Source organism: Mycena indigotica (genome assembly GCF_014461135.1).
Source record: "Mycena indigotica strain 171206Taipei chromosome Unknown Mind.scaff0003, whole genome shotgun sequence".
Lineage (NCBI taxonomy): Eukaryota > Fungi > Basidiomycota > Agaricomycetes > Agaricales > Mycenaceae > Mycena > Mycena indigotica.
Window position 1 is genome coordinate 873,393 of NW_023503002.1, and position 16,080 is coordinate 889,472.

General features: G+C 51.2%; 3 protein-coding genes across 3 annotated transcripts; 1 reads left to right on the forward strand and 2 right to left on the reverse strand.

The window, feature by feature from the left end:
* Positions 1–3,453: 3,453 nt before the first annotated feature.
* Positions 3,454–5,061, reverse strand: MIND_00303300 (F-box domain-containing protein; the record flags this gene model as incomplete). The annotated part of the gene is made up of 1 exon (XM_037359894.1): positions 3,454–5,061. The coding sequence occupies one exon, from the start codon at positions 5,059–5,061 to the stop codon at positions 3,454–3,456; it is 1,608 nt and encodes a 535-aa protein (XP_037222779.1).
* Positions 5,062–8,039: 2,978 nt separating this feature from the next.
* On the reverse strand, positions 8,040–8,561 carry MIND_00303500 (uncharacterized protein; the record flags this gene model as incomplete). The annotated part of the gene is made up of 1 exon (XM_037359895.1): positions 8,040–8,561. The coding sequence occupies one exon, from the start codon at positions 8,559–8,561 to the stop codon at positions 8,040–8,042; it is 522 nt and encodes a 173-aa protein (XP_037222780.1).
* A 290-nt stretch (positions 8,562–8,851) lies between these two features.
* On the forward strand, positions 8,852–10,487 carry MIND_00303600 (uncharacterized protein; the record flags this gene model as incomplete). Its single annotated transcript, XM_037359896.1, has 4 exons — positions 8,852–8,905; positions 8,959–9,314; positions 9,372–10,056; positions 10,116–10,487. The coding sequence occupies 4 exons, from the start codon at positions 8,852–8,854 to the stop codon at positions 10,485–10,487; spliced, it is 1,467 nt and encodes a 488-aa protein (XP_037222781.1).
* Positions 10,488–16,080: the final 5,593 nt, after the last annotated feature.

Consider the following 16,080-nt stretch of genomic DNA (forward strand, 5'->3'; position numbering starts at 1 on the left):
CCCCCTATATGCAGCAGCCTGAAGAGCAGTTCCATATTTTCCAGCAATCAAATCCACCTGGGCACCAGAGTTGAGTAGAAGCACAACAGTTTGTATCCGTCCCCACTGTATAGCTGCAGCCTGAAGAGCAGTTCCATATTTCCCAGCAACCAAATCCACCTGGGCACCAGAGTTGAGTAGAAGCTGGACAGTTTGTGTCCGGCCCCACTGTGCAGCAGCCTGAAGAGCGGTTCCATATTTACCAGCAACTAAATCCACTTGTGCACCAGAGTTTAGTAAAAGCTGAACAGTTTCTGTCTCTCCATTGGATGCTGCAGCCTGAAGAGCAGTTCCATTTGCACCAGCAACCAGATCCACTTGTGCCCCAGAATTTAGCAAAAGCTGAACAGTTTCTGCCTTTCCATTGGATGCAGCACCCTGAAGAGCAGTCCCATACTCTCCAGCAACCAAATCTACCTGTGCACCAGAGTTGAGCAGAAGCTGGACAGCTTCTGTCTGTCCCCTATATGCAGCAGCCTGAAGAGCAGTTCCATATTTTCCAGCAACCAAATCCACTTGTGCACCAGAGTGGAGTAGAAGCTTGAGAGTTTGTGTCTGTCCCTCCTGTGCAGCAGCCTGAAGGGCACTTTCATATTTACCAGCAACTAAATCCACCTGTGCACCAGAGTTTAGTAAAAACTGGAGGGTTTGTGTCTGTCCCCTATATGCAGCAGCCTGAAGAGCAGTTCCATATTTTCCCGCAACCAAATCTACCTGTGCACCAGAGTCAAGAAGAAATTGAACAGTCTCTATAGCTCCAGACAATATAGCACTATGTAGCACTGTTCCATACATCTCATGTACAATTTCTAAATTTTCCTTTTTATTCTCTTCCAGAAGCATTTTCACCAAAGTATCATGGCCATATAGGGCTGCAAATATTATTGACCTATCAGGACCATTAGCTGCTTCATATCTCAAAGCCTTAACCAGAGTGGTCAAGTTCCCTGCTGCAGCAATGCATCTGCATGTTGGAGCTGAATCTGCAAAGTTGATCCAGTGATCTGGATATCTAAAGTTGATCCAGAAAGAAGATTTTAAGCTGGTCCATGGCTCCGACCAACTCAACTCCCCTGCATAGCTAATTATGTCACAGGCTACTAGATGCTGCAGCAATTGAATTAAATCCTCTTTCAGCTCAACTTCTGCTCTTCCTTTTGCATGAACTAAGACATGCTGTGCATATGACAAAAGAGGATAATCAAGGTTTATATTCCTATCCTTCAGAGTTGGTACAAATTGAATGTATTTTGTGAGGACTAATGTAATTGTAACCTCCATATCTGCAAACTCCAAAGAGTTCAAGCTTTCCAGAAAGTCTTGGGTAGTGTAGTGAGCGAGTCTGATGATATCTGACTCTGATTCTTTTACTACAAGCCCACAGCATGCCTTTATAATATGCTGAATCCTCACTAACTGCTTTGGGCCTGGTATTTTCATAGTGTTTGAGTTTATTGCAAGGGCAGTTTGTAGTTCAATACTTTTTAATGGTCGTTTGGCATGGGAGATCCATCCTAGAGCCAAGAGAGCAAGCTGACTTGTTGGTTGAACTTTTATAATCTCAAGAGTCCTCCTGTAGTTCAGGTCTAAAGTCTCAGGTAAAAGGTCTAAAGAATTTTCCAGTTCTTCAATTGTAAGGCTTTTACTAAGCAGTTGAAGCTGTAGTTTCACAACTAAGAACCTATGCAGTTGAATAAATAATATTTTTATAATCTTTTTACTTACATCCCTTTTGCCTTGAGTATAGTTTTGCTGATGATTTGTTGCTGTAATGTAGGTTCCTCAGATATAATCTCCCTGAGAGTGTTATGCTCTTGGATCTGTGTTGAGATATACTGTTGCATGTCTTCTTCCTGTGCTTGAATTTCCAGAAAAGTAATCTGCAGCTGAGAAGGTGGAGACACATGAGGTCTGCACATAATCATAAGATTTATACTATTCCCTAAGAGAGCAAGGTACTTGATGAGACTGGAAGGGTCTTCAGCTATATACTCATCAAGAGCATCCACCACAATATGTACTGTCTTGAAGGATGCTACTAAGGATGTTAATAGTTGCTGAATCTCATCAAGACTTGGCTGGATTTCTTTAGTCTGATGTGATTTGAAGAGATTTTTGGCATCTGTAATATCCTTTCCAATTGCAAGTTGCCTCCAAAGTGCACCCAGTAGGTTCTTGACTGTCTGAATCTCCTTTTCTTTATAATTCAGATACATAAAAGCAACACCACTGCTCAAGTCTTGCTTTTTCTGTATATGTTCTATCACCTTGGATCTATAAGGATTGTCAGCTTATGCTTGCAATTTTTTCAATATATTACGCTAGCACAGTCTTTCCCATACCAGCTGAACAACTTATTAGTCACAGCCCAATAATATTTTTAGTGAAGACCTACGTATCCCAGAGCACCAGAGTATTTCCCCCTGGTTTGAGGTCCAGTTCACAAATGCAGGGTGTTGTAATAGCCAGTTTCCTGTATTTGGTTGACAGCTTTCATAAATTGCTTGGTGTCGGGGGAAAAAGTTGATTGGGGACATCCAATTCATCAGTTTGTTATACGCTAAATTGATATATTCATGTTATCATTATGGAAACAATTTCAGGGCTTACACTCTGTGTTTGCCCCATGGACTGTCCTGAAATGCAATGTCAAACTACTGAAAAGGCAATTATTGGAGCACATACATATTAGCATTAGCCACAGTGATTTGAGGCCCTTGGCCAGTGCCTCCCACCTCCTCCAAGCTGCCCACCAGCACCACCAGCACCACCAGTTCCCCCTGCAACCATGAAGCTTGGACATGAGTAGTCAGAGCACATACCAGAAATGTTCATAACAGAGGCAGGGTGTGAATTCATTGTCAATTTCAGTGTTCCGAGTACAGCAGGGGGGGATGCTGGTCAAGAGCAAGAGGCAGTTCACGTCTTGAATGCCAGGTGGCTTCAGCGTGTTGGATTGATGTCGTGATGAATGATGTATTAGATCAAATCGGTCACGGAATATCGCATCACCATCGGCCGACTGGGTTAGCCATCACTCGTCACAGATTTTTCGTTTTCACTGGACAGTCGAAACGACCTTCAAGCTCACACACGGTCTAATCCCGCCCGCCCTCCAACTGGTGGCGACCCACAATGCCTCCGAGCCCCAAGGCGTCTTGGCCAAGCCCCGGGTCTGAGGTCCACCGCGCAACCACCGCGTCGGCCGCATTTAAGTTCTTCTCGCGGTTGCTGCTCCTGCACCTGCCAGGCAATATTGCAATGTGGCAGCGATAAAGTTCCCATTATCTACATAGGCTGCAGTTATAGACTTCAAGGTCTTTCCGGAAAGACTCGATTCCCAAAAGACTGAGCAAACACTCAAGATTGCATTCCAATCTCTATATATAACAAATACACTGTTCAATGCCGCCGCTACCAAAACGCAGACCAATCACTTCTCTTCGCCCTCTCATCGAACAGGAGGACGGGCTCCACATCTACCCGGGGACAATACACAGCATCGGCGACCTTAACCCTACGAGCACCGTCCAAGACCTTGAGATGGACGCGCAGCTGGGGCCGTGCGAGAACGAGCGCGCGCAAGTGGCGCGGGTGGAAGCGGAGCGTCGTGTAACACGTGAGCGCTACAAGTTTCGGGAGCAGCTGCGGGCAGGCGGCGAGATGCGCGAAGAATGCGCTGCTGATCACGTGTCGCCAGTGGGTCGGCTCGGCGGTGGCGGGGTCCAGCGGAGCGGCAGCGGGCCGCGGCGGCAGGTCGCTGAGGGTGAGGCGGGTGAGATGCGGCACGGCGCTCATCCACCGTTCTGCTTGTTGGGTCGCGCTGAGCAGCGGCTCAGCCTTGATGGCATCTGGCCGCCCCAGTGGCATCGTGATGATGTGGGTCCGCTCCGCGAAGACGACGTTGAGGAGGTGAAGCTCCTCGAGGTGCGCGACGCCCATCACGTGCTCGTTGCGGCCCACAAACTGCGCGAACGTGGCTGGCGAGAGAGACAACACGTCGTTCGAGGCGCTAGCAATCGTGAGGCGCGTTAAATACGGGGCCATCAGTCTGTTGATGATGAGATCGAGTGCGCCGCTGGCCGCAGGAGTTCTGAGATCATTGTCGCGGTGTGGGGTCCCGACGGTCAGATTGAGCTCCTGTGTCTCTAAAGAGCCCCAGCCGAGGGTGGGGGGAAGGATGGCCAGCGGATCGGGCGGGCTGGAGGGGATGATGCTGAGGTGGAGCGGGCCCGACGTGCGCCCCAGCTGCCTAAGCGCGAGGAACATGTTCCCTGGGGTTTTGTGGTGGGACGTGAGGTACTTCTCGGTTGCTTGCGACGGGATGGATAACCGTCCGCGGGCCGCCGTCGCTTTTTTCTTTGCCTTCTCGTCCGCTGCGGGGTTTGGGGTCTGTGGCAAGGCCACCGGGCCGGTGAAGATGCGCCGCAAGTGTGGGGACTTGTCCGTGGTGATGTTGATGGGGAGGCGATTGCGGGGGACGACATGGAGCTCTTCGAGTAAAGGCATCTTCGTGCGCTTAGGGAGTTTAAGCGACCCCGGCCAGTCGCTGTGGGGCTGCCGTTGCGGATATCCGTCACAGATATTTAGCACACGCCACCGCGGCGCAGTCTTGGCCAACACGGAGAATGGTCCTTTAATTTTCTCCAGTTGCCTGATGGGAATTCGCAAGTGGATCGTCAACGGGAGCCTCCGGGAACGCGGCAGGAGGACACGGAACAGCGCCATCAGACCTAGCATTGATGCCGTTGGCTCAGCGACGAAGTCCACCTCGAGCGTCGTCCAGAGCGACGGGGACGCAGCTGCCCGCCTCCAAGCCTGGCAGACCCCACCAACGCGAAGCAGATGGTCGTGTGCAAGTGTCTGTCGCCCCTCGGCAAGGCTCCGCGGTTGCCACCGGAGTCCGATAGTCTGTGGAACGGGGGCGAGATACGCGAATATGTCGGCAAGGACGTTGGAGGGGATGACCGTGGCCAGGCTGGCCTTCGGGACGCCTGGAATGGCGGAAGATGCTTGTGGCATGATGACGGTGGATTGGGGTAAACAAACTTATAGAACGTGACCAGTCACCAGAGTTTTATATGCTGGGCAAAGCAACTGAGCTTGCTTTGATCGCGCGAGCCACGCCTTGTTCGTCCATGGACTCCGACCCACTTTAAGTAGGCTATTGCTAGAGCCATGTTTCGGTTTCGGGCCAGAGCGCCCCAACACAGCGGACTTGTCAGCGAGCACGGGTACCACAAGTTTGCGCTCTGTCCCTATGACTGCCAGTGTGCGCAGTGATCGTCCAGAGCAAGTTTGCATACGCCGTCACGATGCTCCCGAAAAGGATCCGCCGGTGATGGGCTATCGGGGCCCAGACTGCCCGCCGGCCGGCTTTGAAAAATGATTGGCTGGGGCCTATGTCGCATGTCCAAATATGGACATAGGCCCGGCGCCGCCGGAATTCAAGATTTCCTTTGCTCCGAAAAAACCTGTGATGTACTTGACTTATGTTGTATACAATGCTACACGTCGTTCCGGGTAACTAGCAACTACATACTATCCTCTGTGCAGTGTCCAATTAAACGCAGTACAGCCTATTTCTAAGGAACAAAGTGGTTATCGATTTTGTCAAAGGAGAAAGATTACGACAGCTGGTTACAGGAAAAGGTGAAAATAGTTGCTATCGAGTTGTCAGCAGTGGCGCCCACGCCTGGGTGCTAGTGAGTGAGCCTGGAACCACTGTTAACTTAGTCTTCGGACCCACAACTTGAACTTGAAGTTCCCCCCCAACTTGAACTTGGTGAATGCCCCCCGGGCTCCGAGTCATCGTCGTCGACCGGAGAGCTATACCAGTCGCTCCAGCGCTGGTGTGGACTCGGCGAGCATGGCCAGATCTCCTTTTCGTCGCCGTCCATTCTTGGACTTGGAAAAGTGAAGTCATGATAGAAGCCTTCCAGCGACGCTTTGAGAATGTCCATTTCCCATTTCTTCTTCCCATCACTCGGATTGAATCGAGCACGGTCAAAGTCGGCGATGAACGCCTCGCCACTCTCATTCAACAACAAGTTCTCGGCACGGATATCGTGGTGACGGATGCCGGCGTTGTGCACGCTCTCGAGAATTTCGATAAAACGGTCTCTAATGGCCAAAAAGACATCAAGGAATGATCATATATGGAGAGGATGATCCATACCGTTGAGCGGGGGTGACCGAAGTTCTCAGACTCGTTTTGTCAGGTCGAAGGTGCCAAAGGTCGCTCCCACAATGGCTCATCAAGAGAGCGATAGCGCCCCCTTCGAGATCTTCGAACAGTCCATAGACCTTCGGAACACCAGTGACCCCATGCTCCGCCAAACGAGAATAGACTGAGTATTCGTGGCGCATTCTCCGTTGAGGCTGTTCCAGAAATGCAAGTTTAATGACCAGATTCTCTTCGATAACGGTCTCGCCCTCCTCAGTGGTCACCCGCACAAATGCTCCGTGAGCAACACCAGTCGCGCCATCGCCTATTCTCGAAGTCAGCACAACTTCGAAAACGTCTTGAGCGCGGTATTTTCGCTTTATCGGAGGACAAGATTGGGGTTTATTCTTTCTCTCGTGCACCAGACATGGTGTGGCACGAATAAACGAAGCCGGGGCTAGGGAATGATAAATGCCGTATTGCAGGTGCAACATCATCATGTCCCGATCGCTGGCAAGTGCCATAAAAGATTGGTACGATCGAAGGGGCTTGTTGATGCCTCTAGAACGCTTTGGGGGTGGTGATCGTGTGTCGTCTATTGGTCGTGGCCGCTTTTGAGCGGCGCGGCGAGGTCGGTCGTAAGGGTTGGGAACCACAGGGCCATTTCCGGAATTTTTCCTAGACAAAAGTTAGCATTAAAATGGAAAGATTTCTTTGTATAGAAACCATAGAAAAAATGACAAGTTTCTCAAAGGAAAAAATCTAATAAAGAACTGTCACAAAGAGTTTTTTCGAGAGAAAAACTGTCACAACTAATTTTTGTAAAGGTTTTGTTATGGAAAAAACTGTCACACCAAATTTTTGTGAGGGAAAAACTGTCACTGTGACAGTTTTTACGGTGTAAAAATCAGCTGTGACAGTTTTTCCTTTGGAAAAACTCAGTGTGACAGTATTTCTTGAGATAAAATTGACTACAAAACTTCAGGGTTTGTGAAGACAAAAACTTGCAATAAAACTTCAACTTTTGCCACTAACTTTTTCAAAGCAAAAATTTTAGTAACAGCCCTGTGAACGGCAATGCGTGCTTGCTTTGCTCGTGCTATGGCATCGAAAATTAAGGATAGGTGTAGGCCAACCTGCATTCTCAGGTAGCCCGGATTAACGCAAGTCGTGATATCAAACAAGTCTGACATGTAAAGGCTCTGTGTTGCTCGATGACGAACACATATGCGCTCGTAGTTTCCGCAATTGAGAATGATCATAGTCGAGTCTGTTTCCACCGCGCGAGCCCATGCCTATGATAATTTGTGAGTTGAGGGTTAAATCAAGTGGCCGCTATTTCAAGGCTTACAAGCTGTATCAAGCTTTCCGGAGTAAGACTGCACGCAACATGTGCAGTGGTTTTCGGTCTTCTTTTCGCTGAAGGGATTATATTTGACGTGGATTGAGCGAGCTTGACTTTCCTAGACGACCGGAGACTTCTGGTCTGCCAAGAAAGGTAAGTTGAGTATATCAAGACGTAGAATATGTACGTTGGGAGTAGTCGGTGGAAGCGTCCAAGGACTAGACGCTGCGTCGCATGGTACTTGCCTGGATGAAGCAGTTGGTGCAGGGAAGACCGTCGAGCATTGTTTGTAGTTGAAGCTACTAGTAGTTCGCGATGGAATGCGATTCAGATCTCCAAGAAGTTTTTCCGACTCCCCCGACAGGGAGAGAAACACCCAAGTACCGATTTTGGGGTAATGAGACTGCACCAACTGTAAATCATCGAGTACAGACTTGTCGATGAGCTCGGAATGTCCCTCGTACAGATATATTGCGCCATCCTTCTTTGTCAAAAGCCAGATACAAGTGTTATCATCCATGTTGTACGACTTGTCATCGGCGGCCGGGCGTGACGTCCAAAACAAACACTCGATTCGAAAGCAGCGAGATTTGGTATCAGTGCCTTCGTCGCGAGCGTGCAACAAAATTCCCCAATAGACTCTGAACGGTAGTCTGCCAGGGCCTCCGGTGCATACATCACGTTGGGTATCCGAGTCGCCTTTCCCAACGTGCTCCCGAAGGCATGGTTTGACAATAATATGTTGGTGGGGCAATCGGAGAAAGCGGATGAGAGAGTTACAGATGCGAACCGAGCCAAATCCTGAGTAAGAGATTCCAGCGGAAAAACTTGTTTTAACACAAGTTTATCATCGATGTGTTTCGTATAGAAGACACGAGGAGGAAGCGTAGGCGTCGACGACATCCAGCGGGATGGCGGAGGCCTCAACTCGAGACGAGGAGGATTCCATGCGAGGATATTTTCCAAGTCTTTTGGAATTAACGAGATGTGCTCTTCGTGTTTGTCGTCCATGAAGGCTCAGAAGAGAGTGTGTGGGTGTGGGTGTCATTGTGGGTGGTGGTTTTAAAGAATGTGACAACTTGTGTCACAAGTTGTCACATTCAGTTGACTCCGTCCCATTTTCTCTAACTCGAAAACTCTTGTGTGTTGGAAAAAATCGTGTTCTTGATGCATTCTTCACGAATCTCAGATCCAGACTCGACCAATTCCAACCCGTGTTCTTCTCCTTGGCGGATCAGATATTCCGAATGACAGAATCGCTCACGGCTGTCGGCGCTGCCTGGTTCTAAACCACTCCCATCATGCCTCTATTCAAGGACCTCGCGGTGGAGCTCATCCAACATATCGCGCGTCACGTACGGTATCCTCTAAAGTTGTTCATGTTGCCCCTGCTAAACCAAGATTCCAGCTCCGTCTCGAAGAGCAAGGCGCCCTCCGCTCAGTGTGCTCATACTTCCAATTAGCGGTCGACCCAATTTACTTCGAACTCGTCCTAATTGCCAGCAATCGCGTGTATACTCCTGAAACGCAGGCGTTTGTGGCAGAATTATCGACCAACACAGACAATCCATGGGCCAAACATGCTCGTGGTGTTGCCATCGCGTTCGGCACGCCTACGGACGAATATTGGAACGAGGCGGCCACTGCTAGGCGGCGTTGGGATGTAGAAATCGAGGAGAACCCAGACCCGACAGAAGAGCAGGTCGGTGCGGTTAGCGCAGTCGCAGAGGGACTAAAGAATCTGCCGCGGGTTACTTTTGCGAGGTTGGTACGAGTACAGCTAAAGAAAAAAAATCCATCTAGAGGCTGATTTAATTGCAGGCTGTCACTACGTTCCACTGATGCCCGCTGGTTTTGTGAGGCGCTAATGGGGGCTCTTGTCGGGTTTCCTTGTCTGGAAAGCGTCGATCTGCGACTTGGACGCGTGATTGTGGTCCTCCCCAAGCTCTCGAACCTCACCATACTCAAGATCCTCTGCCCGCAACCTGCAACATGGGACTACGACCCCGATACAGAGGACCTCAAGCCAGGCGTGCCGGTGTCGCAACAAGTTGCTGGCATTATCGAGCGATGTCCTCAACTGCGCGTGCTGCATCTTACCGACCATCGGTGGGATGACGTCATTTGGCAGACGCTCCTCCGATTAAAGCTCCAACTAGTTGGCCTTGTGGTAAATATCGCGGCCAACTCCTGGAACATGACGAGCAATCGGGTTCCGCGCGCACTACTTGAATATCTCGGGTCGTACTCGGGTCTGCAGACCCTCGCGCTCGATATTCGAGGAAATGACCAAATGGAGGACGATGCGTGTATTTTTTTCGAAGAGGTGTTACCGCGACATGCCGCCTCGTTACAAACGCTCCGATGTGTTCCGGCATTAGAAAGCGCCTGGTCTGTGCAACTGGGAAATGCACAAGTGCTGTCCACATTGGAAAACCTCACGCGGCTAGAGATGAGCATAGATGCCCAGCATCTTGACACTCCAGATGACAAAACAAATGCATTCGTGAGTTCTCTCTCTTGGTATGGACTTTTCAAGTTTTTCATCGCTAATGGGTATATAAGCACCTTCTAGTCAATAGCATCGCCCGGATACCCAAGCTTACTGGCCTGGCACTCCATTCCACTGCCACTCGCACTCCGCACTTTCGCGGTTTCGAGCGGAATCCGCTCTTCGCAGGATCCATCGACGCCGCCCTCGACCAATATCTCCCTGGCTTCCCGCAAATCACATTCGCGTCAAACGATGCGAATGGTGGGTCCAGAGCAGCGTGGGACATTATCGACTATGCAATGGAGCTTTCACCAGAGCGGCTGGAACGGGCCCTTCCGCCAGAGGTGCATACGAGCGAGCAGGACCTGGAGGACAGGGAAAGGGCCTATATCAGCGCATACCGGCAATGCATATGGGATGTGACCATTATGAGGAAGTCGTAACTTGAAGTTCATAACACTTCACTCCATTCCATTTATGCAAGAGTTACCTTGCTTTAGTAAGGTCCTGTATGTGAAAAATTCGAGCACCAAACATGCGTAAATAACAAAAACAAACAACTGTAAACAGATCACTACGCTACGGCGGAGAATGCCGTGCCACCCGCGCGGGAGCAACCTCACACAGTGCTTAAGGGATACCTGTCCGAGCTCTGTGGTTAAACACCACAAATTGAGTGGGTACACAAATCTAACGATGGTGTAGCCAGTGCTTTCTGGGGGGGAGCTAACGTACGTGTTGCTGGATTTCATCCTGCGCCTTTTCAGCTCGAAAAATTGCAAGCCGATCGCACGCACGACATAGATCTCGAGCCCCCCAGGCGGGTATTGCTCTTCACTTGGTTGGAGCGAGAATGTCCCCGTGATAAACCCCTTTTTCCCTTCGTAGAACCCGTATGTTATGCTGACAGCGTCGCCTGGCATGAATATGCACGCGACGTTGCACACCGCGATGTTTGACAAGGAAGACTCGTGGTGCGACATAGTGATCAAGGCGTAGCTGCCTTTCGGGTGGATGCGTGCGACGCGGCCAATACATCGGCGGTGGGGCCCGCGCAACACCACCACACGGTCCTCTAAGTGAAGCTTCAGGGGCCCGTGGATGAAATGGGGCCGCAAGAGGCTTCTGTCGATAACAATTTCGTCAAGGGGATTCGCCACGCTGGAAAGTAGAGCGAGGGGCAGGTCGGGAGAGAGGGCGTTGAGGGGTTGGCCGTCGAGAGCTACTCGGACGCGACAGAGACCTTTTCGTTCGACGTCCATAATGAAACCGCTTCTCCGCGGAGTGTCTGTCCGCGTTCCTGATTGGAGGTATACCCTATTCCCCGCGACAAGGATGGGTTTGTCGCCGTAGCGGGGAATATCACACACGCAGTTCATGTCCACTTCCTCCCATAGTGCCAACTCGGCCATCGTAGGCGTTGTCGAGATCAAGTAGTGTACCTGTTTGGCGACGCTCAGGTTTATGGAATGGAGCGTTAACCGGGGCAGTACGACGTTGTAGTGCGTGGCGCAGTTCGTCCTCTTTATGGCTACCGCAGTGCTGGCTTGAGGCGTGGATTCCGCATACCACACATCTTCCCCTAAGCACAAGACAGCTTGCCCGTGGCGCAAGCAGCCGAAGGTCTGTATAACTCGCGACCAGCAGAAGGATTCGCCTCGTTCGTCGATAGAAGGGGTATCCATGGGGGGGGGGGCGGCGTGTAAATGAAAAGTACGGCGCCTTTGGGGTTTGTCGTAGGTACGCGTCACTAACAGGATTCGTTGTCCAGCATAGCGGCGGGATGAGAACGTTGAGGGGAGAGTACTTTTCACACGTGACCGCTGACTTGCATCATGACTGTCACCGCATCATATCATACCGGTTTATTGGTTCAAGTGCTCTCCGGCAAGTCTACTACATTTCCCGTTAACATAAATATATATAGTTCCAGCGCGTGGTTCAACGCGGTTAGAGCTAACCACTCGCTGAGTGTGACGCACTACATAGTTTGGGGCACTCACTACGACCGTTTGAAACCACGTCCTTGAATTCAGTTTCGTACAACTCTTTGAAGAACCGGGTCGCCTTCGGTTCTTCACACCAAGCCCGCAGTTCTGCCGGCAATATTGCCTCCAATGGCACAGTAAACATGGTGCACAATGCCGAAGAGCTGACGACTATTCGCATAACCTCTCGACCTTTAGAGAGACTAGCGAATTGCTTTCGGAATTCTGCTTCTTCGTTGCGCGGCGTTGTCAGAATTCTCTAGCCCTTCCATTGGGACGAAGGTTTTGAACAGGTCATTCGCAACCATGCTCGAATACGTGACCTTTCAAGTGGAGGTGAGTGCAATGAGCTCTTCAATGGCTTGGTTTACTTACCTCGAATGCGCTCTTCCTTCCCCGGCGAGCCGGCGCTGGCTCGAGAATGATAACAAAACTGTTGATTTTAAGGCGCGCCTCTGAGTCAAGTGGCTGCTTACAAGTTGTCCACTAAGTAGTCCTTGTCGTGATTCGCCAAGTCAGCGCTGTACAGTGCCCAGTGGCCGAATGCGAGGCGCCAGTCGTCCACATACTTGGAGAAGAACTCCATGATACTTGCGATGTCCCGGTCTCCGACCTGTCGCAGGCTTTCGACATGGTTTTTGCAAGCCACTTTGTGGCTCTGCCAGTCCTTCTTTTGGCACTCCACGTCGCAGTAACGACTCACGCGGCATAAACCGCATCGTTTTGGCGCGTCGTTGGAGCCGCAGTGGCCGCAGCGGGTTGCCCAGCGTGAGATGAGGTTTGCTTGAGGCATGCTGAGCGTTAACAATGAGGTGGTGGGATATGTCGCAGCTTCTCGCATGCCTGCAGTTTTATACATCTTGCCAAGTTCGACGTGTGCCAGGCGGGTTTCAATGCATTGAGATGATTGTCTGGTATGTCCGCTTCGTATGTCTTGTTAGCATATCCAACCTTTCGTCCTCCTCCCTTAGCCTCTCCGAAGGGTGTGTGGTGAAGATTTTAGGGTCAAATCCTCGGAGGATGCGGATGGACTCGCGGCCTTTGCTTCGGGAGAGCGCAACATATGCATTGAATGGAGTCAGCTTTCCGTGGGGGGGACTTTCGAGGTCGACGATTACGTACGGGATTGTCTGTCCCTGTGACTTGTAGTCGGTGAAGGCATATCCGGGTGTTACGGCGTACTGCCGCCGTTTGATTGACACGCCATCAGGTGATGATGTGGCGATAGTGAACGATGCCGATGTAGGTGTTATGGGTAGCACACCAGGCGGTAGAGACTCAAACGGCTGGAAGCTGTGTTCGTCGACGTGAATCAGCACCACGGCAGGAGGGTATTGCAAGATGCAGCGCCCTTCGCGATCTTTGGGCAACTGATCAGGTTCTCTGGGATCTAGTTTCACGTCGACAATCGTCCCTCGCGTCCCGTTCGCCAAGTCTGCTTCCGTCGCGATGTTCCATAAGACCATCGCTTTCATCCCCACTGATAGTTCTATGTGTTCCGGGAGCTTCCCTGTCTTTTTGTCAGGCGAGCTAGCGACGACAACGCGCTCTTCAATCGTTAATGCCCTGGCTGGCTGTTCTGCAGTGTCTTCCGCCGTAGATATGTAAATGGCGTTCCCCGTCGCAGATCGGTGCCTTAGGAGGGCGGCGGAATTCCATCTTGTCCGCACGGTATGTCGCGGAGTGACCAGAACTGCATCTGCCCATGGCTGGGTGCCCCAGATGCTGTCGTTGGACTCCCGGGTAACGAACAACCCCTGGAGCATGTTGAGGTCTTCTTCATGACATTGGCCTTTTCGCAGGCGTTGTAAGAACGCGTTCCATACCGGGTCTTGCACCCTGTTCTGCTCCGTCAATGTGATCACCGTATCGAACTGTCGGTAGGCGGACAACCCCTGTTGAGATAGCATATCGTCGTCTGTGTCTGAGTTGTATAGCGCCGCACGCGGGTTCCCGACAGGTGGGAATTGATGAGGGTCTCCGACGAGAATGACATTGATACCGCCAAATGCGCGCGAGGCGGGGCTTCCCCGCGGAGGCCTTTCACATACCCGATGACCTGTGATAGCATCGCCAGTACCTTCTTCGTCAGCATCGAAAACTTCGTCAATAAAGAGGTATTTAGTTGGTTGAATGTTCTTGATGCGACGATCCCGAGACTTCTTGCTTGCTTCTGTTAATGATCAACATTTGGTTCCGTCAACAAAGCGGGGGATCTGCGTACTCAGAATCCAGTTCCCATCCATCTTCGGATAGATCGGCAATGCTGCCCACTGATGCAATGTTTGGCCACGAATCAGACTTGCTGATATTCCCGTGGTACCTGTTTTAGCGAGCAGGTGAGATGCTTCTAAGAAGTCGAACGTGTGGCTGATGGCGTTTAGCATCACAGTCTTTCCAGTCCCGCCTTCTCCCTGCACGATCATCAGCAGCTGTGGCTGTTCTATACCGGTCAGAGTGTTCCTGAGGTGCTGCTCAACAATGTCGTGAGCGCGCCATTGTTCGGCGTTAAGTATTTGAACTGCTGCAAGTTGATCTTCGGTTCTGTGGCGGGTCAAGTCACCGTTGCCTTGCAAAACCTCCCCATTGGCTCGGATAGTAGCTGTGAGCGAATCTAGCACTTTTCCTGGGTCAACTCTCGGCGGACGTTGGATGTCGTTAGAGTGTAAGAGATGTGGGTTTCGTGTCAGTGCGGCGACCTTGACTTCCCATTCTCTGTAGAGCGACAGCTCCGACGCTGTCGCTCTGGTCAGGGGAGGGAGAGGGGCTGCGGAGGTAGCTTGTGGTTTCAGCATTCCCGCGGAGACGGCGATATCCATTGCTCGTGCTCCGTAGGCCGCTTCCGCTGCGTTAACTTTGTTGTAACGAGCCTCGCGCACATCGGACTCTGTGTAGGAGGGCGCCAGCGCAGGTCCCTGCTCAGTGTGCTCATGATCGATGTCTGCATTGTCGTCGTAGTCCTCGGGCTCCAGTGGCGTTTCGTTCGATCGGCGGGCGCCGAGCGGCGGAGGAACATTCGTGATAGTATTCCACGTTCTCCACTACGCGTTGGGTTTCGGAGGGACAAGTTGAAAGGAAGTCTTCTTTTGCGGCGGCGAATGTGCTGTGTTGGCCTAGAAGATCGAGGAATTGCCGCCAGGGTTTCAGAAGCATCAAAAGTTGCGCGCAGTGGTTTTCCTGGTTGGGGTCGTCCTTGCTTGGGATCCATCGACCGACGATGTGGATAGCCGTTTCGTGGCTCTCACCACGTACTACTCGACTGCCCTTGCGTTCGCTCGTAGCCAAGTAAGCGTGTCTCACATTCGCCCGGCCGTCCCGGGCCTTTCCTAGCTCGGCTTGCCTCAACGTCAGTAGGCATCGCATGTCCATCGTGGTATGTCCGCAGGAAAAAGTCGTACAGGGACATGTGTTCCAGCCCCTCGCCGCGATCGGTGTACTGGCCGAGTTGATCTTGAATGATGAAGCGCCCTTCTTCCAACGATATTCTCGCCTGCTCTAGGGTTAGTACAATCACAGCGTTGCTTTTACGAGTAAGACCTGTCTGTGTTGTTGGCCGTCCGTTGCAGTGCTTCGTAGTTGTGTCAGTGACAGGACCCGCCTCGTTAACGGAGCGTCTCACGATGTTTTGAGGGAAGGAAATGCATTTTGGAGGCTGGCGACCATAGAGTCCCAATACAGTTTGACGAAGGTGTGGGAGATGAACCGGTCTCCCCAACCCATCAGGTAACTGACCACCTCCGGCCCGCTGAGTTCATGCTGGCGGCTCAGAGTATTCGCGCATTGTTGAAGGAGTTTTTTGTTAATCTTGGAGATGGGGTTGTCCGCTGTTGGTTGGGTTTTATCGCCAGTGAAGGCCGAGCTGCCGCTAAGGACAGCAGATGCATTTGCTGCTTGTACTTGCTTCTTTGCGATGTATAGGGTGATGTAAAACGCGATGTTTTTGGTTTCCCAGGAATTGGTGAGGAGTTTGATGTCCATGTTGGACCTGGTGACGCTGAAGATTGGGGGGTTCCACGCATTAAGGAAGCTGTATCTACGTTTGGGCCCC